Genomic DNA, 25522 nt, shown 5'->3' with positions numbered 1-25522 from the left:
TTAAAAAGAAAACAGAGGAGTTGAAACACGATTATAAGAAACACTTTCAAGGACCGTACTGCAATAAACCTGATTTTATCAATTTTTATCTTAACTTTATCAATAGTATTTCGGTAGGTCTTTTTTTCGATAAGTTTTCTTCGAATGAATATTACTTTAACTTCAAGGTTCGAAAAATATTCATTAAAGGTGGTGATTACGGAACACCCTGAAGTGAAAGACGAGAAAAAAGGACCAATAGAACAACTTTATAATATTCGCATTACGTGGTGAGAAAACAAAAGTAGTAAATTATATGGAAAATGTTTATTTACTTTGATAGCCAAAGACTACACAGGCTAATACTTTAAAAAAATAAAACTTACTTTAAATTGTGCTGATTAAGTACAGTGCGCAAAATAAAGCTAATCGTCTTGAATAACCTTTGATTTAATGTTCGGATTTTTCGCAAACTAAGTGTCAATCTTTATGGTTTAAAACGGCAACATCAAATACGCTAATTATGAGGTATAAAATTTTTTACATGAGTTTAAGAAGTTTAAATTTTAAAAAACAATTTTTTCAGAGAAAGTGGTTAAATAGTTATAAAATTTCAAACACCTATTTCTCAAGAACAGCTATAATATTTTCGGTCAAATTTTGTGTTTTGTCACTTAAAATTAAGTAGTTTAAAATGTTGTAAACATTTATTTACCTTACAACTCAAAAATTTTCGACCCTTATTAAATAAAATAATTAAAATAACGATAGACTATCGAAACTTTTTACACAGAATTATCTTTCGATTAATTAAACTTATAGTTGGGCTTTAAACTTTTTCGATTCATTTAAAAAAGCTTTCGAGGTATGAGAAAATATATGAAAATTGAAAGTAGCATTAAAGGTCCCAAACTTTCAACCATTCTCCTCAAAAAATATTTTATTTGGAAATAATTCAAGATTTCCAAGAGCGTTTTCTTTCTTTAAAAAAATGAATAAATAAACCTTACTATTCATTGAGTTTTGGCATTGTAAACTGATCAGATTTTATAATAATAATAAAAGTCATCGAAAAGAATGCCGTAATTACAAAATTGTATAAAATGAAAATTAATGAACATTAAATTTGGTATTTAAAATACAAAGAAAAGTGCAAATTTTTAAAATCGTTTTAATATGCGCACTAATAGTCGCTTGATGTCGCCAAGACTTGAGAAGAATGCGGTTTAAAAGGTACACGTCAATAATTTTCAACAGCATGAGCAAACTCAACTCAACCCTCTTAGCTTTGTCCCTTAACTTAATCTCAAACTATAAAATAAATAATATAACTATAGTTTATATATATGTATAACTATAAATTCCTGGAATTTTTTTTCGATGACCTTGTGTTTAAAAAAAGGACCCTAGTTCAATCAATATATTTGATCTATGAGCAATTTAAAGCCGTTCAAATGTTTTTCAATAATTTGATTACAATTTTTAATAAATTTTAATTTACATTTTTCAAATAAAGGAAAATTCGGAAACATGGAGCTTTTAAAAATTTAAACTGTTGAAGATCGCGTGCTAAGAAAAAAAGACAAACAAGCCGAAAAACTCACGTATAAATTCAAAACTCGATGAACTATTGTGATACTTTAATTCTACTCGGAAGATTTTTAATAGATCTTAGTAAACGTTTCGCTTACATCGCAGAAACATAATTTTTATAGATATAATCGAAACACTTTACTTTTTACTACATTTTTTTCTCATAATCTTTAGTTTAATAGCAAAAATGCTATTTTTTTCTGATTAATTAGCTATTCTTATTGATTCTTTCTAGATGAAGATCCAAGCTGTGTCGACAATCCACTGTTCAAAGATTGTCAGAAATTCATTAAAAATAATTACTGCAATAACAAAGCTTATGGCAGATACTGCTGCGCTTCATGCCGCAAAGCGGGACAGTTAATAGACCTCGACATTAATGATCAATCTACTTCGGAAGAAAATTTCTTTTCATCACTAGTGTAAAATAATTGACTCAAAGTATGCATTATTTTTAAACTGACGAAAATCAAATGATTATGTAAAGAATATGTATATTAACTATTTTAATTTTGTATATTAAAGCTTACAATTTTTGTACATATTTACATATAATAAAAAAAAATTCTGTTTGTGTGTCTTTACCTGGTTTTGCAGAAAAATGAAAGCATTTACCAGGGCTAAAGAAAAGAAAGAAGGGCTAGTTCATTCCGCTCTTAGAGTTGAAGCTACGATTTCCCTCCTCCTGACACACAGATCTTGGAGATCGCTAGTAAAGATATTGTGAAAACTTCGTATCATTCTCTCTATTAAAATGAGTTCGACTTTTTCTTGATATTAGCTTTCAAACGTTATGCAATTAACATATTTCCTTACAAAAACATAGTTTAAAAAAAAATTGGCCAAAATATTAAATTAAATACCATTTTAAACTAATAAAATGTTTTACTAGTTGTCGTGGATGACGCTATAAATACTTTATTTTAAAATTTTCAGTTTTAACTTTTATAATTAAAAACATTTAATGAATATATCGACACTTTTTTAGCTACATGTTGTTCGATAACAATAATTTGTTAAGTTGGGTTAAATTTAGAATCCTGATTTTAAAATATGCTGTTAATGGCAATTTGTTAATGCTTAATCATTAGAAAGCATCAACCTTAAAAGCTACTTATTATAACAAAATAATAATTTAGGTTCATAAAAATATTAGAAATTTTACAATTGCTTATTGATATTTAAATTTAAAAGAATATAATTATATTAAAAAAATAATTATAATTAAATAAAATAAATATTTTGAATAACTACATTAAAAACTGTGTTATGAAATTAGGAGAATTTTAACTATTAACTATCTATACTTTTCACTAAGTTTTTATTATCTTTGAGTTATTCATTTTTTAATTTTTTCGTCTAACTTTCTTTATGAAGTAACTGGGCGGTTTCAATTTGGATGGCGAATTCTTATAAAAGTTCTGGTATGCAAAATAAGCGTATTGCTGTTTTATTCACTGAGGGGTATCGTCCCTCTAATTCATTTATAAGTTCTTTGATGACGCTTTTTGATTTTCTGTTCTATGCACACTTTGAAAAATGTTCTCAAATTCCTGACACACTTCATCCATACCGCTGATGGAACAATTAATCATCCCTTAGATAAGAGAGCACTTGGTAGAGTTAGAGCAGTTTTAAAATCATTCTAATCGGCAATTCCAAGCAAACGATTTCTCATAACATCTTCATAATCTTGTTTTAAGAAATGCTTACTGCATATTCGTTCATATTTAATATTAACTGGGTCATTTCGTTTGCAATGTTGAAGCCATTCATTACATAGTTGTTCATTTACTTTACGGAAAACGTGGAAAATTATATTTTTTCCTTTTGTGTTTATATCAGAATTTTTATAAGTTGCAATCGCACAAACTGGCATTTCATAAATAATTTTAAATTTTTGTGCTTCACTTAACAAAACTGAGCAAAATCATTATAGGAAACAAAGATGTCTTGGAATATGTCACAAAAAAGAATACTCCAATATTAGTAAAAGCTAGTTAGACCGAACGTTTCGTTCTTGAAGTAAAAGCTCAAGGCTTGCGCCACCGTGCCGTCACAGGCGAAAATCGGAGGTTTGGCGCTGCGAGAGTTTCTTCAAAGGAGTGAACTAGTTCTTCTATTCTCTTTAGCCCTGAGTATTTATTTGCAGCTACCATGGATCATGGACAGCTACGAAAGCTAACGTGGTGGGTAGGTGTCCCGAATATCCTTATTTCTCGATACTCGATTTTTAATTAAAATTCTTTTCCTGTAAATAACAATTTTTAATTCACGTGTTTTTAAGATTGAAGTTCTTATGGCCATCATAATTATTAAAACTTCGTTAGTAATTTTTATTTTCTATTTTCTTCAGTTTTAAGCAGGGCTCGAAAAACCGCCCGTCCTCGGCGGTCAAAAATTTCCCGCGGACAACGAATTTCTCGAATCAGACGCCCGCGCGGATGGCCATTTTCCCGTTAATGTTCGTGATACACTTTCAATTTTTGTTATCCTACAAGAGTCTAGCGCCTCACTTCTAAAATGACCCTCTAATCTAGAAATCCCGTACAGCAGCATACTGCGCATGGTGGATTTATGTTTTTTTTCGTCTGGGAGTACTGCAGCAGTTGAAAGGGACTTTTCAGCAATGAACTTACAAAAAAACACATTATGAACATCCACCTAAATGGAAAACCCCTTTCAGATTTCTGTGCAGAAACCTCTGTATATCATAGGCTTGATTGTGGTACTGGCAAACGTCATATTTGATTCATTTAAAAAACGCAGTACCCTCGGATAAATTGACATTCCAGATAACTTGACCTTTGTTATTTAAATTTGTTAATTAAATTATTTCATAAAAGAAATAAATTATTTCATAAAAGAAATAAATTATTTCATAAAAGAAATACTAGGTTTTACTATTAGTAACCTAGTATTTCTTTTATTACTGTATAATGTAATCCTAGTAGCTACTAATTCATTGTGTAATTTATGTAAATGTTTGTAATAAATAAGAAAAAATAATATTTTTATTCATTTAGAAGCGACGGGTTAGTTTCAAAAGAGGACGGATACATTGGGGACGGGTAAAATTTCTGAGTTTTTTCGAGCCCTGGTTTTAAGTTACGTGAAAGATAATTTGCAACAGATTTTGAGTAGTTTCTCGAATTAAATTTCTATCACGAAGAATTTCCTTTTCCTTGAATGTTAACTCTCACAACTATCAAACTGTTTAGCATTTGCCACATTTTTAATTAACTAAATTGTCTCTACTTTTCTAGCCTTTTTATGGGCTAAAGTCACAGCGTATTTTCGAAAAAACTTTTTTTTTTATAAAGCCTTTATCAAATTAATTTTAGTCAATGATTATGAGACATTAGCAAGATCTGAGATTCTGGTATATTATCAGAAAAAGATTTTAAGTGCCAATTCATGGAGGCATAAAAGTAAATAATCACTCTATAAGAGCTGGCATGAAATAGAAATTATTAAATCTTATAAGGGCCTCAAAGTATAAAATTTATTCAGATCAATAAATTAAGTTGAGCTGCTCATGTATTTAAAAAGAATATATCTTCATTTTCAAATTTGTAAAACTCATTTACAAATTTGAATGTTTGATTTCTGAGTACTATTCGGAGAGTATTTTAGAGAATTTTAACTAATTAAAATGTTTCAAGAAGTATCAGCTGATTTTAACATAAACTTTTAATACATATAAACATGTTAACAATTCAAGAGTACTTAATTAATGCGCTTGGCAAGACATTTTTTTATTGATTTCATCCTTATAACCGCAAGTGTAACAAAAATAGAAAATTATTGTGAAAAAAAAACATATCAGTGAAATATTGGACTGAGCAATGGATACTGAAATAATGGACAAGTAAAATAGTTAATAAAAACGTTTGGCCCACTGAATTTACAAGTTAAATTTTAAAAAATATTTTTTTCTTCTGATGTTAAACCTATACACTGTTGTTAATAATAATACATTATAACAACACTAATTTAACACTATCAGAATACAATTATTAACATTTTTATGTTTCTGTAAATAAACATTTATTAAAACATTTTCAAAAGTATAATTTTGTGTCCATATTTAAAATAGTAATTACATTTTGTTCCCCTGCCATAAATTTGTTTATAAGTAGTTGTCGAACTTAAGTATTTATTGTGAAGGAAATGTTGTCTAATATAATGATACAAGTGATGCTTTATGAATAGTTATAACTGCATTTCGATCAATAAACAAATACTTTTTATTCTCAATTAAGCCCGGTATGCTATAATTTAATATTCACTGTTAGAAATTTCTCGGAAAAAATCATTCAATAACAATTTATTGAATTTTTATTTTACCATATTTAATCAAACTAGTCAAATAACCATAAATAAAGGGTAATCAAACTGTTAAGTTTGAGAAAAATTGTTTATTAACTGCTTTCACCTAATACGGTTAAACAACCAGAATTTTATCGCACCAATTAGAACCACCTAATGAAGCTACTTAGTTCTTAGCAAGCAACTGAGTACATATCACAGTCGAGCGGGTTTATCTGTCTATCTCAGACCGGCAGAACTTAAGTTCGAGTCCTACCACAATATTTCCTCCATTCCCTTCAACACATGAAGAATTTTCAGTGCCCGGCACTCTCCAGAGTCCATTACCTGACGAAAAGCCGAGCTCCTATGTCCAGTTAAATAAAAATTAAAAAAAAAATTAAAAAAAATTTTTTTTTACGTTTTTGAAAAATGCTAGCTTTAAATGGTTAAAAAACCGTATAGTTTTGTATTCACGGTTTTATAACCGTACTTTTTGTAAATGGTTTCAAAACCATAAAGGAAAAAAAATGTTCTTTCGAGTAAACTTTACGGTTAATCGGATGGACAGACAGCTGCCAGTTTTTTTGCCATAATTTTAGAATTAAAATTTTAGCAGTGTTTCTTAAATAAAAATAACAGCAGGAAAGCATCTTGGCAATTGTTAAAATTAAATTGACAATAACCCCTAAGACTTTTGTATTTGCTATACTAATAGATTTTTTTAAACAATACAAACCTTGAAAGCGTTATAATTTGTGTTTGCGCATAGTTTTATGTACATTCAAAGTAAGTGTGTAAAATTTGCTATATTTGTAGAGATTAAATACATTCTCAAAAATACATTTAAAAAAATTGATTAGTAGAATTTCGAATTTATTGAAATAAATGTAATTTTCCTATCATCTAGTTTTAAAATATTACTTTACAATATTACCTTGCTTCCGAGAAATAACTATTTATTAAAATGGTAATCAAAAATAAGTGTTCATAGGTCACTATCACTTTAGTGCTATACCAAGTCATGGTGAAAAAGTGAACTAGTATGTAATGATGCAATGGCCACACAGTAAATTGTTATAAATGTATTTCCATCAAAAATACTTTTAAATTTGCACTAAACTTAAAGTGTAACAATAAGGCGCTGTTTAAATAATGACAACGGTCAGAAAGCATTTTTCTAGGATTTATTTCTCTATTAATATTGTTACTGGTTTCATTGTTCAATGTTACTGGCTCAATGAATTTCATTCATTGAAATAATACAAATTATAGCTATCGAAAAACTAATTTCGAACTAATATTCATTTATTTTCGTAAACTTTGTTAAATATTAACACCACAGTGCTCTTAGTTTTTGAAATAAATATTTTCTACCCTCATCACCATATCTTTAATATATTACTTGACACTTTGCTTTTCTATTTGTAAGTGTTTGAAAAAATAGCAATAAAAAACTGTGCTAACATTGGCAAAGAAGTTTCCTAATAGGCAAGATTACAATGCGCATTTTAAAAATTTATTTAAAATATTTGCCTAACAGAATTTTTATATTTTTGCTATGAGTATTTTCCATTCTTGTCCTTCTTAAAAATAACACATTGCAATTTTGCAATTCTTTTTATAAGTTTCAGTCAAAAAATGTTAATTAAGAAAGTAAAGTGACTTAAAGGTTAAATTATGTAGCTAATTAGTTGTCAAAAATGCATTTCCACCGAAAATACTGTCTAATTTCAACTAAACACAGAATAAAACAATTTAAGTTCTGCATAAATAAAACAGCACTTACATACCATTGTTTTACCAACAGCTTGACAATTGTTAGAGTTATAACTAAATCTCACGACAAATATATTTTTGCTTACATCAATGTATTTAAACAGTACTGGATAAATCTATTAGACAATTTTAGAGTTATTTTTATTCCATTATGTGAAAGAAAGAAATATTTGTAATAACATGATGATAAAATTGCACTAGCATATAATGATACAATGGACTCATTCATTTAAAATCTCTTCTCCTGGGAAATTTTTCATGTATTAAGATGAATAATTTTCTTTAGTGTCCAGTTTTAAAATGGCTATTTAGACTTTGCTTCTGAGTTGCAAGCGTTTCAGTCAAATATTATCAAATAATGGCTAAAAAGTTACCTAATGGGTAATGATACAATGAAAATAATATTTTTATATAAAAAAAATATTTTCACGGTGGAACTTATATTTAATTAAGAAGCTGCATTTAATGGCAGACACATACATTAAGGGCAGGGCCTGGTTATCGCCTAGGCCCAATAGGCACGGGCCTAGGGCCCACACTTTCTGGGGGTCCTCAAAAATTAGTATAAAGTCCGCAATATTACTATTATTTAAAAATACTGAAAGATACAATTTTTCTCAAAAATGAATGTTTTTATTTCAAATTTTCTTTATATTGTGATACTCGTGTAAACATTGCACGAATCAAATTCGAAAGTACAGCTGAATTTGAATTGGTGCAATTTTTACCTCAACGACTTAAGTGAATGCAGTAAATAAGAATTCTAATTTTTTTAAAAAGTGTTATATATTAATAAATTATTATTTAAATGTGTTTTTAATTTTCTATGAGTAGCTATAATTTTGGCTCTTTTGGATATTTTTTGCATGTATTTTTTAATAAAAATTATAATTAATAACCTTAATATATTAGCACACATGCTGAACTTATCGTTAAATCTAATAAAAAAATAAGCCAGCTTTGTGTTGGTTTAAGTATTAAATAAAAAAAATAATTACAGCTTGCAATAAAAAATAATTCAGCTAATCAGTGACTTTTAGCAATGATCACTGATTTCAATTGTTTGTGGTCACCAAACTATTTTTATTTTGACAAAACATTGTTTTATATTTTGCTTTAATATATAGATGCGTAAACTTTATCTTAGAAAAATAATCTTCAATTGTATGTTTTCGAAATATCTTAGAATGTTTCTCTTGAATCATGCAGTTCAATCGATTCTTTTTTATTTATTCGTGGGTAAAATGAGTCACATCGCCTTGTCTCTCAATCTATTTCACAGCAATAATATGGAAATTAAGTAAAATTTTGAAAACGGAAATATGAATGAAGAGTTTCAATTATTTTCAAATCAAGCTACAACAGATTGACTAAAATCTTCTCGGTGGCAGAGTACTTTTGCTTCCGCGATTCAGTAAGATTCGTACTTAAAATGTGAAACTAAAGCGCCATCTCTTAGCTAACCTAGAAATCGAACAACGTGATAAACCAAAACAAAAACAAACAGAACGGAGTAAAATGAGGTCGCAGTGAATAAATGAGTAGAAAGATCCAAAAATAGATATTTTACAATTGCCTTTTTTGTGTTCTTCTTAAAAGTTCTCTATAACACTTCAACTACTTTGATTAAAAACGAGAATGTAATAAGTTAAAATTGTTTTCTTTTTTTTTCTTCTTTCAATTAACCTTTTAAAGAGAATAAATAATTATAGTTTTCTCATCTATTTCTGTAAATAATTTTGTAGCTTCGTATTTTTGCAATTTAATCTTTATGGTAAAGGAATAGGGATCTTTCCTGTCTCTGAAAGTAAGTAAACTTTATGTAGAATTTCATCTTATATTCGGGTTAGATTCAAAAATATTAAAAAAAAAAAAAGTAAGCACCTAATAGCTTTCATCGAATTTCTAATGAAATTCGTGTTTCGGTTCATTTTCATTGGATAAAAAAATTCACATGATCACTTAATTAATAAACAAATAACTAGTTATTCCTTGGTTGTAATCAGTATAAAATTAAAAAAAAATTATAACGATATTTACCTGTGAATTACTTATTTATCTCTTACTTAACGTTATTTACCTTTTATATTTATTTAATATCTTCTTAAAATTATTCCCGATTATTGCTTTTTTGATTTTGATTATTATTTAAAATTAAAGGCTTATAACTAAAATTGTTGCTTCGTTATTACAATTTGAAGTCATGCTATGATATTAAATTTTTACGCAAGGTTTAGTAATTTACAAAATTAGTTTTCATTTTGCTATTATCATTTATTTACGCTGAAATTTTTTTAATACTTAAAAGAAATTTACTTATGATTAAAAGTAAGTATTTTAATATTATTTAGAAAGAATTATATTTTTAGGAATTTGCATTAAAATCTTTTTAAACTACCTAAATTTCCCCTTACAAAAATATGAACCTGAAAACTGCGTAAAATGTACAAATTAAAAATTTCAAAATTAAACTAAAATTGTTGCTTCGTTATTACATTTTAAAGTCATCCTATGATATTAAATTTTTACACAAGGTTTAGTAATATACACATTTAGTTTCCATTTTGCTATTATCATTTATTTGCGTTGAAAATTTTCTAATACTTAAAACATTTATTTTAATTATGATTAAAAGTAAATATTTTAATATTATTTAGAAATAATTATATTTTTAGAAATTTGCATTTAAATCTTTCTAAACTACCTAAATTTCCGTTAAAAAATATAAACCTGAAAACTGCGCAAAATGTACAAATTAAAAAAAACATTCAGGGCCTGTACCGCCGTTCAAAGAGCTCAACAATGCTAAAGGACACTGAGCTGTCATTGTGGAGATTGTGTGTCGTTGTGGTATCCAATCCTTAGGCTGCATAAGCCCACCCAACTTCAGATCGATGGGTATCACGTAGTTTGGAAAATAAATGAGGAAGGTGCGCGATGCTGACTTTTATTGCTTCTATCACGGTGTTTCGTGGAATCCTAACCCCCCAGGCCCACAACGTGCTGTTTCGTGATTGTTTTACAGTCGTTTAGATCTTTTAATATGCTACTGAATAGTTTTCGAAGTCTTGTCACCATGGCTGAAATATCAAAACATTATCTCAGCACTTTTAGAAAATTCATGCCTCTAAAATAACTTGGAAATTGAATTAAAGTAAAATTCACATTGTTAAAATTTTTCTCATCGAACAAAATAAGACGGGCAATAAAATTTGACTGACATTACAGTTTATTTTCCAGAGAGCCGGAAACGGTTATACAGCAATGAAATCGAATGGTATGGCATACGGATAAAAATTTGTTTTACCCACTTCTATTTTGCATGATGTCATCAAATTTTTTGTGATTGAAGGTCTAAAATTTCCCCTCACGCCTAATGTTCGAAATTTCAGGATAGATAACGGTTTTTTTAATAAGATAGTCTTACTAACCAACTAATTTTTCCTTGTATTATCATAGAATTCGGTAAACTAAACTTTTCGCTTATGGTATTAATAAACATGAAACAAAGACTCGCTATATATGATTTCCATTGAGAAAAACATACAACTTACCATATTCTCCAGACGTTATCACAATAATTCATATGGTGTATAAAATTGGTCTTCAGTCCAATGTAAACTGTGAGCGTTTCCTGAAGTTGTATTGCTTGCTACTAAAAATATATATTAAGTAAATTTTAGAAAGTGTTTAATATTGAAAGATAATTAGATCAATAATTTAATAAATGTATGTTTAGATTTAAATTAATTTAGATTTGATAATATTAAAAAAACAATTTTCACTTCTTTACAATTTAAAGTACACATTTCTTTTCACTTTCTTAATATAGAGTTTTGGGATGAAATGAAAATTTGCTTCTTTGACTAAACTAGACACGTTGATAATTGACTATTATAGTCGTTAATTTTTCAATTTTTAGGAAAAATATTAATTTATCGGTAAAGAATTTCTATTTTTTATTATAAAATACATTTTTTAACAAAATACGTGTGCTTTTATTTTTGCATAAATATTTAACTATATTATTTTTGTTGAATAAAACGAGTATTCTCCTTTTAGATACTGTTATTTACTGTAAAATATATTTATATGAAAGCATTAAAATAAGCAATTATCTGCGCATATTGTTTTCTTTGCCCTCCAACTCCTACTATTGCTTTGTAATATTTTTTTGTTTTTTGACAGTAAACAGATTGTTAAACAAAAGTGATAAAATTTTTAGTGAAAAGTTCCCATAAATTTTTATTAACTTAACCCAGAATCGATTCCACAGATTTAATTTCCGATTATAGGGAAAAAATTTTAATTGAATATTTTTGTTCTGTTTTCATTGAAATTTCATTTATAAACTTATTTTTAAAAAATTTTAATTATTATTTTTGATAACAATAAAAAACAAGTATTTTTCGTCAAAGAAATATTTAGCAATAGTTCGTAAAATTAATCCCTAATATTGTTTAAAAGTTTTAAATAGTTTATTAATATTCTATATTTAAACTGAAAATGCTGACAGTGCACAATTTCACATAAAATCTGTTATTAAAATAAAAATAACTAATTTTTAAAAAAAAAACATAAATTATTTACTTTTAAAATTGTCCAACGGAAATTAAATATGTTTGTCATAAAATCTTGTGTAAAAAAGTAACTGTTATTACTTTGTAACATGATAAGAGAGGAACACTTTAACTTAAAGTCTTTAGTTGTGAATATTCAAGACTGAACTATAACTCTAGTACTAAATATCAGGCTGTTTCAAGTGAACTGTCACAAAAGCAATGTTGCTTCTGTTATATTGATCACGCCCTTTAAGTAAACAATGGTTGAAATTGACAGCTATTCTTTACTTCTGTTTACATTTCGGCAAAGTCAATTTATGAAATGTGATAACATAAGAACTTGTGAAAACCTTTTCTCAGTTTAAAGACATTTAAGTCGGTTATATTTAGCCGATCAATATCGTCAATCAAACAAATCAATATCATCAAAATCAAACAAATGTTTTCAAACTAAATCTTATCTTAACAATGAAAATGAATTGAATAATGCAAAAAGAGGACGAACACAATTATGTACTTTCTGTCATGGTCTTTACTTAAAGAAGATAATTCAATTTGAGCCAAGCTGTTTAATAGGAACAATAGATAAGAGAACAATAGCGATGGAAAAAAGAGAATAATTGACGAAAGCCATAAATTTGGGGACCCATGTCAAAGGATTAATTTTTTCAAACTAGAGCTAAGTCTGTGTAAAATAAATAAATTAATAGAGATGCAAGTTTTTAAACCAAATATTTCAAAGTTTTAATGAAATTTGCGGACAGTTTTACACTTAATCTACGCATCTGACTAAATTCTTACAATAAAAATAAATAAGATCTATAATCTTGTTTCCCCCCACAATAAATGCTTAATAAATTTATCAATTGAATTCTTTTTTATTTAGTTTTGATAAAACAAATAGAATTATGTCAAACTCATGCGAAAAATAATGCGACATCTGAATAACTTATAACCCCATGATCGGATTCAAACTTAAGAGGAGTAATTTTCATTAGCATTAAACTAATTGAAATTGGATGACATGGCGAAATTTGGTAGAAAAACGCAGTTTCTCAGAACATTTTTTTCTAAGTAATGAAATTTGATAGAAAAACGTACTTTCTTTAAACAAATATATCTTTTTTTCCTCTGGATTTGGATTTTTGAACCTCTAAAATATGGACTGGAATAGCTGCAATCTAGTCAATGTAAGCCAAATCGTTTAGTTCAGCATTCGAAAGTTTAAGCCTGAATGTTAAATTTGCCTTTTGTATTTTTGTCTTGTCTCTGGAACTGTGAAAGTGAATCAAAAAGTTTTTGCTCTCAGTTATGAAACTCCATTTTACAAACATAGTTCCATCAACAACAAGGCAAAATGTTTATAAGTTAATATTTTTTGTTTTAATAATGGTCGGAAAAGTGTTAGATATTATACAAATACAAATTTTTACATTATTTTGCATTATGAAAATTTAAGTGACAAAATGCTATCAAGGAATGAAATTTTAAAATCCACGTTTAAAATCTACGCTTTCTGAAGTTCCGTAGCTCAGCAATTATTATATCCAAATTTTTCCATTTAAAATTTTCTCAAAATACTTAGTGAATAACTGTAATTTGGTTTGGTTTATTTTGTTACACTAATGGACTATACTAAATGTAAGTCAAGTGACCTCTTGAATTTAATGTGTGATAAACCAATCATTTGATGAAACGTTATTTAGTCTATTCCATGTTTAAGTTTGCGACCTCTTTTTTCTCCATCGGATTTGAATATTTCTCTCTCAAAAGTGGGAAATGGCCACAATCTGGAAACTATGATACCAATAGTTTACGCAAGAGGGTCCCTTGCAAGTTGGAGTTCTCTGTTTTGCTTAATTCCGTTGGTTTTGTTTGCGCGTTTCGCTTATTTCAAGACATATCCGGAAAGTTTCGCACACAATTATAAAATTACTAAATCCAAAGAAAATTACACGTTATCCCTGAAAAACTAATTCTAATAGTTATCAATTTTTAGTATTTAATGTTGTAAAGGTCGAAAAAAATTTGAAAAAATATTATTTAAAATAAATATTATTATTTAAAACAAATATTATTTTGATTCAGTTATAGAAATTTAACAGGAATTTACTCTACGTAATTTTCAACGCGAAAATACAAACTTTAAGGAAAATGGATCAAATAGTTCTTAAAAATTAAAAAATTAAAAATTTGATTCTTTGAGATAGGGAAATAAGTAAAAAGTCAAATTAACATTAAAGAGTTCAAACTTTTGACTTCTCACCAGAACAAACTATTTTAATCATATTTTCCAATTTGAGGGTCAAGTTTGAGGGTCAAGAATTTAAATCCACCGAAAAAAAGATATATTTAGAGAGAGTAAGTTTTGGCTTTGGTTAGACTTTTCTTAAAATCCTATTATTAAACCAAAAGTTATATAGGATGTTTATTTAGTTATTTAAAATTGTTATGCATTTTTTTGTGCATAGTACAAGCATCATAAATTATTTTTCAGGTTTAAGAACAAAATAATGGCATCAAAATTAACTTAACTGCCAGAAACTCCTTAATGACTATTATAATGTGCAATTCTCGTAAACATTGAAAAACATTATTTATTTCCAAGTTCTTCTAAAAAAAATAAAAAATGGGAAATTTTACCACTCCGTTGAGCAAAAACATTCAAATGAACTTGAATTCTTATTCATCATGTATTTCTTTTTAACATAAATAATAAACTCCAGATTTATGGCTAGATAAAGAGAGGAATTCTTAGTTTGCGACAAATATTGCGAACATTTTTTATTATATTATTGTGGAATAATAAGTATAATATAGAGGGTATTCACTGAAGTCTTGAACAACACTCTAAAATTTTGAATAGTTTCAGTTATGAATAAAAAGTGTTGAGCAGTTCTAATAAAGTGGCTATGCATTAGTTGATAAAATATTTTTCAGTGCAACTTGGTGGAAAACTGTGGAGTCGTTTCAATTTCGAAAAGAGTATACGAAGAAAAAAATGATTTTATAAGTTGTAGATCATTAGTTTAGTAAGAATAAACACTTTGAGGTTATTATTGCGCAGAAAAGAACTTTTAAAACGTACATTTGCTTGTTCGCGATTTCCTAAAAAGTGGCATAAGGTTACATTTTAGAAATAAAAGGAATCATTTCTATCGAACCTCTTGACTTTCACGGAAGAAACTACTTTTACTTTTGTTTAGTTGGTCGTTAAAGAATTTTTGACCTCCAAAACACATGAGTAATTTATATCGATACATAAAAGTCTTAAATATATTCTTAAAAAATATGAAGTGTCTGCATTGTTAAAAAAAATCCTGCTCGCAATTGTAAAATTAATTGTTATATCGCTACCTCTGCAAATGTAGGACCAAAAACTGTAAAAAACGACAGCTATGGAATCTCAAAGTTAGCACAATATATCTTTATTTTCGATGTTGAAGTAATAATAATAACCAGTTTTCGTCTATTTCTGCAATTGTTTCGTTCTTTTTTACAGTGAGAAATAGCAAATAAACAAATTTCGCGCTTTAAGTATTCTCTTTTTACCATTAACTCTTTCACATATACGTAATCGCAGGATTCTACCTTCACGAGCGATAGTGCCGTGGTAGCTAAGAGGATAGAGCGTTCGCCTCCCAATTAGTCTCCCTGCTTCGAACCCCAACGGTGCATTGTAGCTACGAATTCTGCTCCCAGGTCGCACTGACCAAGGAACTAACGTAAGATATCTTCAGTGGTAGATGGATCATGAGTTACAATTTCCTTGCAGTCAGGCTAACCGAGAGAGGTTTTCGTGGTTTTCCTCTCCATGTAACGCAAAAATGTGGGTTAGTTCCATCAAAAAGTCTTCCATGAAGGCTAGTTTGTCCTAATGTTTGATTCAGGGTCTATATACAATATTTGATTCATTGTCTTCCGGGTTGGGTTCAAAATTACAAGACTACGGAGTTGGACAATGATAGTTGCAAACTCAGCACAATAGTTCGGTTGTTCTACGTAAAATATAAAGTATCATGTATGAAGCGAGACTCCATGACTCAAAATCGCACGGAAGTGATCTCCATTTGGTACTCGCATATTATATTTTGCACTAGTACGCATACGTATTCTCTCGGAGCATGTGGGTTAGGGAAAGCACTTCTTTTTCCATCTGCCGGTCCTGAAAGGAATAGTGTCAACAAGATGTCTATTCGTATGAAATCCAAGATGCCATAAACCTTTGTTGTTCACTTTTTTTCTTATCTCGCACCCTTTTCGAAATAGAAACTTCAGTTTTTCATTAGGCGGAATTGTAGGTTTTATAAAGCAACGCATAGCCACTTTACTATACCTAAACACCACTTTTATATCAATAGCTGATGTCTCCCGAAATTTAAGAGAGTGGTTCAAGACTTTAGTAATCAACCTGTATAGTAAAGTTATACAACTTGTTTTCTTTTCAAAATAGGCACGGTATCAGGAATGGATTGTTGGGGTAATATTTCTCTTGTCCACAACTCTTCAATAGCTCTAGTAACATCGATGTGGTACAGTGTAAATCCCACTCATAGTTATCAGAAATATAACTCTTTATCACGCCAAGAATTTGATATATGGTGGCAAGAGCTTGAAGACACTCTTATAAATAACTTAAACTTGCTACCCATTCCTCCGAGTACGAAAAATCTTCTTTTAAATATTGCTCAACCGATTGGCAAAGAACTACAAAGATGGTTGGAATTTCACGCATTTCTGGAATTAGGGGACTTAAAACTATCTGAGACACTGATATGGGAATCACCCGGAACAATAGATTGGAAAACTACTGCCGAGAAAACTATTTTAAACGAGAATTTGTGTATTCTAAACAGATTTAGATTGGCTTGCATTAATTGTTTGGACGTCCTAATAAATCAACTTTGGCCACAAGTTCGTTTCTACTTTTATGACGTTGACAATGAGCGTTTAAATTGCGCCGAAGTACCAGAAATAATGTTTTGGGTGTGTCATTTAGAAGATAAAATGGAAGATATGATGGAAATAATGGAATTCAGTGGACATCACGAATTTATGCAGTCTGCTGCGTGGTCAGCAGTTATAAACAATAACGCCGTGGCAGCCAAATATTTTATAGAGCAATTAGAACCGCAAGACTTGTCTAAAGTCGTCAAGAACTCTTTAAACTACTTAGTTATGAAGCGACTGGGTTGTAATTCAAACTTACTGGCTTATCTTTTATCTAATTTAAGTAAGACGGACCAAAACATACTATTCATTGCACAATCAGAAAATATGTTACTCCACTTTCTAAACTGGCCATTGCAGAATCTATTTTTGGAACTCGTTGATGATCTTTGGAAAGCGTTGTCCCCCGTGGCTTACTACAATATCTTAGAGGAAGTAATTCGTAAAGCTTCAGAATTTCACCATGGTCTAATCTACAGAGAAATATTTCAAGAATTTTGGGAGAAGGCATCACTGCGTTACAAATGTTACGTCATTCACAAATGCATCAATGCTACATTTCTGAGCAGGATATTTTCACTGAAGGAAACAGATGAGTTTGTAGAAAGGATAATTAAGTATTCAACTGTAGAACAGAGGATGCAAATACTTCTCGAGTTCAACGGTATGCAAACTATCGATTATTTGATTAGCAAGCACCGGTGGAATTCATTGAAATCCTATATTAAAACTTGCATCTCGGACGATACAGATATCAATAAAATAAGAGGAGTCTACAGTGAACATGTGAATAAAAGTTCTTATATAACCATATCTGATGTCGATGTTAAGCAGTTTAATGAAACTCTTGACAATATTTATGAGTCTTATACAAGTATTAATGTTAAATGATATTGTTTTTAAATTTTTTTTATCTGCCAAAAATGAGAAATAAATTTTATTTAAACAAGAATGTTTTGAGAAATATTCAATTCTTTTTATAAAAGCAAATTACCTACACGTAGAAATATCTATTAGGGCAAAGATTTCATCAATCTAAAAACGCTATGGACAATTTTGTATTTTCCAGGTATTAAAAAAGTGGAACGGACGCACCAAACAGATAAATATAAAACCATAAAATAGATAGGAGCATAAAGTTTAAGCTGCTAGAAGAACTCCTTATGAGAATAAAGAAAACAATAGTTAGATATAGTGCTTCGCGTAATTTATATTATTATTATTTTAATGTAACCAATTGCAATTTTGCTCGATAACGAGGATAATGCTTGTTAAAAACATCGAAATAACTTTTGATAAGTAGCTTATATTTATAAGAAAAACGATGACAAAACGTAAAATATTTTAACACGCTTAAACTACTTGCGATTCATCAAAACTAAATAGTTTAAAAGTTGCATAAATGCAATTTAAGAAGGATAAAAAACTTCAATGTTTCTCAATGCAGAAAAAGTGCACGGAAAAGAAATTTACATGAATTTTTAAATAGACATTAAACAAAGCAAAAAAAAAAAAAAAAAAAAACTATAGTTTCCTTTAAAATGTGTGATCCAAAACCTTGAACAGATTTTGAAAATTTTTTCCCCTTAAAACAGATTTTGAAAAAAGTTTAATTTTAGCTGTCTAAGTCTTTTTTTTTTTTTTTTTAAGTAATTCAGTGGCATGCAGAGAGGTGGAAGGGAGGTAACAAAGGTCACGGACAAAGAGTGTTCATTTCACAATTAAAGACACTAAAACTTTAAATTGACTTTTAATTTTTTTTCTTATGAAATTAAAGTTTTTTTAACAGAGATATTCAAAAAAATTTTATTGTGAAGTTTTAGACCATTAAAATTTAAACTTTTCGCATTTCAGAAAATTTTTGAATGCAATCAAATCTTGTTAAGACTCAGTCTGATGATATAGCGATATAACGCATTAACAGTTAAAATATAGCAAAAGGAAGATCTTTTTCTTACAAAACAGCGCCAAACTGATGTTCTGATTCCATCTTATTAAAACAACTTTAATTTCGGTGTTCTTAGTAGAATTTATTTATTCTTTTATTTTTAGTTATTAATTGCTCAAGCCACTTCCTTTTAATCGCGGTTTTTAATAACCATCAAAAATTCTATAGGTGTTCCGGCGGATTCTATTTTTAAAAAATCCAATTACTAACATCACATGAAATCTTACGCTTAACTTCCAAACAAGAGACTTTTTCCTCACAACTAGAGCTACAATACAGCAAGAAACAATAATGTGCTAGCAACCAAATGAAACGATTACAAAAGAATTTCCCAGTCGGCAGGGAAAAATTTCAATCACTTTCTCCTTTCCTGGGTCATCATGTAAGTCGGCAGCACTCAACCTGTCGTCAGAGGTCCCCGTCCCCAAGGGTTCAGATTACGAGGTCACCAATTGCAGAGTGATATGAATTAACTATGATTTCCCCACCTGAGTTTAAAAAACAAATACTCCTTATTTGACTAGTTCAAAAAAATTAACCTTTTTTTCAACAAGGAAGTTTACCTCAAAGGAAGAAAAGAGGAACTTGATTATTGTTTCCTAAGATAAAACTGTTTTTATAGATTCAAAGAGAGAAATGGTATAAAATATTTTCGTCTTAACGACGTTCGACTGTATTTTGTATGAAATAAAAAGTTTTTTTCTTCTCTCCATTGTGTATGATTTAACCCCTGTGAACCACTACTCATTTTAAGAGTTACAAATCGAGTATTTTGCCTTGAGTTTCTACCCATCTTTTTATGCTCCTTAATACAAACTTTTATGAATCCATGTTCACTCATCTATATTATGAAAACATAAATCATAAGGAAAAATTCTCTAATTGAGTGAAAAAAGATGCTTCATAGATGAAGCACATTAAAGTTCTTTTTTTTTTTTATTCTGAAATCTGAAATGTTTTTGTTTCAATTTTTAAAGGTCACATACACTCATTAGTTAGGAAAAGAAATTTCCTCCACACAAATTGCATATTTTGTAGATTGTCAACATGGGCCGAAATAAAATATCAGGTGTTCCATGACTAACACCCTTAATATACATTTCTATATTTTTAAAAACTCTATGGTATAAATGAAATTAACAAAAACTTCTTTACCTAAATTTTAATCTAAATTATTAAAACTTCTTTCAATTTAATATTTAAGCAACAAAAAAAAAACTGATGATTCGTTGACGGGAAAGATGATCATAAAAATATCAAAATGTGTTTGGTTGCCGGAAGAAACTAAAGTGAGGAGATGTAAAGGCATTAGAAATACCTTCAATTCTTCATTTCAATCAAACTGGTTTTGAAGTTAATTGATTTACGTTCTTTTCACATAGAAGTGAAACCTTGTATTAAGGGTGATTATTAAAGAGCACTCTGAATGTTCTTGAAAATTTTATTAACACATCTCATTAATTTTCTGAAAAAAATTGTCGCTATAAAACGAATGTACAATGGCAGAGAAGAAGTATACTATCGCTTCATAACTTAACATTGATCAACAATATGGTGTATTTATTAGATTATACATACAGCACATAAAAAAAATTCCGAAAAAATGAGGGAAAGACAGGAAAAGATAACTTCAGATGCATGCAATATTTTTTTTTTTTTTTTTTTAAAAAAAGTTGTTTAAGTTAAGTTTTCAAAGTTGTTAAGTTTTTCAAAATCTAACTAATTTTATTTTGTCGCATTTTTTTTTTGAAGTGATTTTTTTTCTATAATACAATATCACTAATTATGAATATTTTATTGACGTCTTAATAATTACAACATATTTTATTCACAGTTTTTAACTGCGTAGAATTGCATCATTACTAGACTAGAATTGAAACTAGTTCTTTAGAAACCTCAGGTCTACGCTTTCAATCAAGAACATTAAGATTTGTTTTAACAGATTGTTTATTAGATGGGCATATACTAAAAATGTTTGCAATTTTCCTTTTCTTTGATTACACACGTATTGTATATATTTATACGTATGTTGACATTTATGGTTTTAAAAAAAGCAAGGCTACAGATAGAAGTTAGCGAGGAACGAAAAAATAAATTTTGAAATCGCGTATTCTTTTTCTTTCCTTTCTCATTTACATGTTCGGCAGTTTATTAGATAAAAATAACGTTTTTATCATTACACTATTTAAGTTTTAAAAAAAGTAATTGTATCAGCTAACTTGGAAGGTCTCTAAAACCACAGATCGAGAAACTTGCAAAAATTAACATGATCGCAACTTACATATATATTTTGTTATCAAGCTTAAATATTCTAGACTGTTTAATAGATAGAATAAGTATTAAGTCCCCGATTAAGACAGAACATGTTTTCTCTTAATTTACCCTTTACAATTTTTATTAACGTATACATAATAATATAAGTGCGTGACGTTATAAATTTTTCTATTAGTATCTGACCATTAATGAAATTAGTATATATTGATTGATATATTTCAAAATTGCAACTAAAATTTTTTAACTGGTTGAAAATTCTTATTATTATTTTTATAAATAATAATTCTGTTTAAATATTTTACGTAATTTTTTAATGAAAAAATAAAAGCTGTATGGATCGATTTTGAAGGACACTTGCAATCGGTAACTAATGCTTTTAACATATTCCACTTTATTACATAAACTTGTAATTTTTTTTAATAAAACTGTCTGAAAAAAAGTCTTAATAAAAGTAGTCAAACATAAATTTTTTCCCGTGTACTTACATAGGCTTCTGTGCCATTATATTTTCTATTTCAAATCAATGATTGAAATGGCTCTCAATATTACCGTCTTTTGTAACAATTAAACATACAGTTTTAAAAACAAAGAACGAAATATATATCAAACTTACAAAATGTAGAGAGAGTTAGAAAATAACAACAATTCTGTTATCAACCAGTTAGGATGTTTGAGATCAAGTTGAGAAGTTGTAATTTTTTGCTGGTTATCAAATTTTGCCGGTGCCTTTGTAGCTTGGGGATATAGTTCTTCTTCGAATGTTCTAAATCGTGGCGATAGCGGGTTCGCAACCCTGGATGCATTTTTGCGCAGTTCTTCAATTATTTGTATTGTAATTTATTTATATTTCGCATTAGAGCTGCATAATGGGCTTTGGTGACAGTCAGGGAAACATCCCCGAAGATGATCATGCCATCACAATTTTGATCTTCTGTAGAGGGAATGGTACCCCCCACTTCGATAGCCCGACGACCTGCGCATGAAGTCGAGTACTTTACAATGTAACAGTTTAACGAAGACTGATATTGCTCACCCTCAGTTCCATCACTGGCTGATCAAAGTTATCACCCACCAGCACACTAACCACAGCCAGTGATGTTTCCCTTCGATGATCTTCTGGAAGCTGTGTTTTAACGATCAGTGCACTGCGGGACTCACTAAGTTAAAGTTCTTTTATTTGACATGAGTTTATAAGTCGTTGTTTGTCCCGAGGAGCAACTTCATAAAAATCTCGCATCAAGTTCCAAATCAAGGTAGAGTAGCCTAGAAAATAAGGTGCCGGACTGCTACAAATAGTATGCAAAATATGAGCTTAACGTCTATAGTTAGCTATCTGATACCATATCAGGCGTAAAGACCCCAGATATATAATAAAGACTTTATGCGATTTACTTGCATTGATAATGAACAAGACTCGAGTTGCAGAAAGTAGTGCTTTCGAAAAATACTGAGACAATCTATGCTGAAGAGTCTATGCTGTGAGACAATCTATGCTGAAGAGTCTATGCTGTGAGACAATCTATGCTGTGTTTGTCGACATTTTGGTGCATTGTTTTTTATGTGTGTCATAAACTATACGCAGACTTGAGTAGTCAATGCGAATGACGATTTATAAAACCCTTCTCAGGTTGAAGAACAGACAGTGTAAAGATACATGAAGTGTTTCGGTGGGATTCGAACGCGCTGCCTTTTAGCCACGCCACGCTAGCGAATTGACTAAGAGAACGAAAACTATTCATACACAGTTGTCATAGGAACTAAATAAATACTTTGCAATTTCTATTTTAATATCATTGATAAAACGAGTTGCGCACATTAATACAGTTCAATTAATTTATAGAATAAAAGCAAACGTTTAAGATAAAAAAAAATTTTTCAAACATGTTTCAAAAGTCTTTTTTTTTTTAAAACATTTTCAGTTTTTATATGTGTATATTTTAAAAGCATAAATATTTTCTACTTTTCAAAGATGCTGAATAAAAAACATACTTTTCTACTGAAAACTGATGTATTAAAATACTTAATGTTTAATATTTAACTAATATTTTGTAATTCCGATTAAATGCAGCTGAAAAGGAGTAGTAAAGGATAAGATTAGCCTCACTAAATTTATCATTTGACGATTGAAAAAAAAAAGCATCTACAACTCAGTTCTAAAGCATCTAAACTTAAAAGAAAAAACTATGTTTTATACGTCTATCTTGTACGGAGTATTTGAAATTTCGAATGAATTAGGATTGGGGTCTAAAATGTCCACTTGCAACCGTTATCTACATTTCAGAATGCTAGAAACAAACAGTTCTGGAGTTAATAGAGAGACACATACAAACTCTTCTTTTTATTATTTTAGATTTCACATTGTGATGTTGAGATGAAAAAAATTTCATATTTAATTATTTAACTACAAGTGTTCGATAACAGGTTGAAAATAATGGCTACAATTTGTTATTCTACTCTACAAAGATATTTCCATATCGCCAATTATAATCGCCTAGGAGCCGAAGTACAATGACCACCTGCTCAATTATGCGTTGCTCCACCTTTGGCCTTCAAAGCAGCAACAACTCGCCTTGGCATGGATACTTCAAGATCTTAGTAGACAACTAGACCAAATGTCTAAGCAGCGGTGTCATGCAAAGTCGAGAAATTCCGAAGTGGTGGTGCTTGATCTCTTAACTACATTTGCATAACATCTCAAATGTATTCTATCAGATTAAATTACAGCGAGTTAGGTGGCCAGGACATTAATTTAAATTCCTCATTATCATCTTCAAATCACTTCAACACAATTCTAGCCTTGTAAATTGAGACGTTGTCATGCAGGATGATTCCATTTCCATTTGAGAAAACAGATGTCATGTATGGATACAAGTGATCCGCAATTACATTCAGATAGTTCACAGCTTTTAGGAACTATCAACCACAACTATGGACCACAGAGACGCGCATGAGAATAACCTCGAAGGCAATATAACGCTTCCACCATCCAAAGTAGGTCCATCATGCATGGGACCCGCACACGATACAGGCACATGAGTGGAACATCTGATTCGCAATCCAACATCTAACAATGTCCACCGAGCTTATACAGATTTTGTTTTACCAGGGGGGATAGACTCCTGTTTACCATTCCTTTGATGATGAGTGGATCCAACACCATGGTTCCTACTGCCAGCTTAACCATCACATATCCACTTTGTGTGAATGCTTACAGATCATTGCATAAATGCCTATCAATTGTGCAGTTTCAGAGATACTCATTCAGAGTCTCCAAGCTATTACAATCTGCCCTCTATCAAAATTTGCTTAAATCAGTAACTTTTCCCATCACTTCACCCACAAAAAAGTAAATACCATTCTAATATAATTATCAGGGATGAGATTAGCCAAAAGGCAAAAAAGCTGAATTTCCACGATAGTAAATTTTACGCAAGCGCAACCCTTTAATAATAAATTCCAGGCAGTTTAAGGTAATAAATAATGTGTTGACATACAATTGTGTACTAATCTATTATTATATAAATGATTACATTGATACTTAACATTTAGTGAAAATAAAAATTACCAACTGAAAAAATAATGCTGGAAATTATATTTTCCCTCAGTTCACATAAGAGACAACTATTACTTGAAAAACTACCTGGTTTAGCAAATTAAAACTACTGAGAATATACATTAATATTTTATTTCTTTTAATAAATACTGTTAAGTGATTTATAGTAAATATATCAGTAATATTACTTTTTAAATTATAATGAAAACAAAAACTTTAACAATGGACGGAATCATTATGCTCATATCATAGTCTAATCTAAGTAGAGCCCTCTGACACATATCAATAACAGTGAAGTAGAAATATATAGTAACTCCTTAACATACAAAAATTGATATTTTAGTTTGAAAAATTACATGACAATCAGCAACTGTTTAGATAATTGTTTTTCATTTGATAAGAATTTTGCATTTTATAGCTAAATAACAGCAATTATAAATAAAATTTTGATGCCTTAATAATAATTAATAATTAAATCCCTTTTTAAGTGGTTGCTTTTGTTTGCTATATTTTTTATGTTTGCTATATTTAGTCGTAAGTCCATCTTCAAACATCTTGTGACAAATCCTATTT

General features: G+C 29.3%; 2 protein-coding genes and 1 long non-coding RNA gene across 11 annotated transcripts in view; 2 read left to right on the top strand and 1 right to left on the bottom strand.

The window, feature by feature from the left end:
* LOC139425903 (uncharacterized) overlaps positions 1–2144 on the top strand; it is a 135090-nt gene extending 132946 nt beyond the window's left edge. For 8 of the 9 annotated variants that reach the window (XM_087159696.1, XM_087159695.1, XM_087159693.1 and 5 more), the window contains one exon: positions 1808–2144. In XM_087159696.1, the coding sequence (XP_087015822.1) occupies positions 1808–1998 (191 nt within the window). In that variant the 3' untranslated portion in view covers positions 1999–2144. The remainder of the gene's footprint in view (positions 1–1807) is intronic. The other variant, XM_087159697.1, reaches the window with a different exon arrangement.
* The window catches only part of LOC139425905 (uncharacterized), a 29845-nt gene extending 7349 nt beyond the window's left edge, over positions 1–22496 (bottom strand). The window contains exons 1-2 of the long non-coding RNA XR_015432617.1: positions 22010–22496; positions 11217–11317 (exon numbers count right to left, since the gene is read on the bottom strand). This is a non-coding gene — a long non-coding RNA (uncharacterized LOC139425905). The remainder of the gene's footprint in view (positions 1–11216; positions 11318–22009) is intronic.
* Positions 9148–18126, top strand: LOC107447952 (uncharacterized). The gene is made up of 2 exons (XM_016062999.4): positions 9148–9469; positions 16678–18126. Exon 2 carries the CDS (start codon positions 16692–16694, stop codon positions 18063–18065), a length of 1374 nt encoding a protein of 457 aa, XP_015918485.3. The 5' UTR covers positions 9148–9469; positions 16678–16691; the 3' UTR covers positions 18066–18126.
* Positions 22497–25522: the final 3026 nt, after the last annotated feature.

This window comes from Parasteatoda tepidariorum, chromosome 3 (genome assembly GCF_982258835.1).
Source record: "Parasteatoda tepidariorum strain Cologne lab strain chromosome 3, Ptep-v5.0, whole genome shotgun sequence".
In the NCBI taxonomy this organism is placed as follows: domain Eukaryota; kingdom Metazoa; phylum Arthropoda; class Arachnida; order Araneae; family Theridiidae; genus Parasteatoda; species Parasteatoda tepidariorum.
This window is presented reverse-complemented; position numbering and strand designations above follow the sequence as displayed.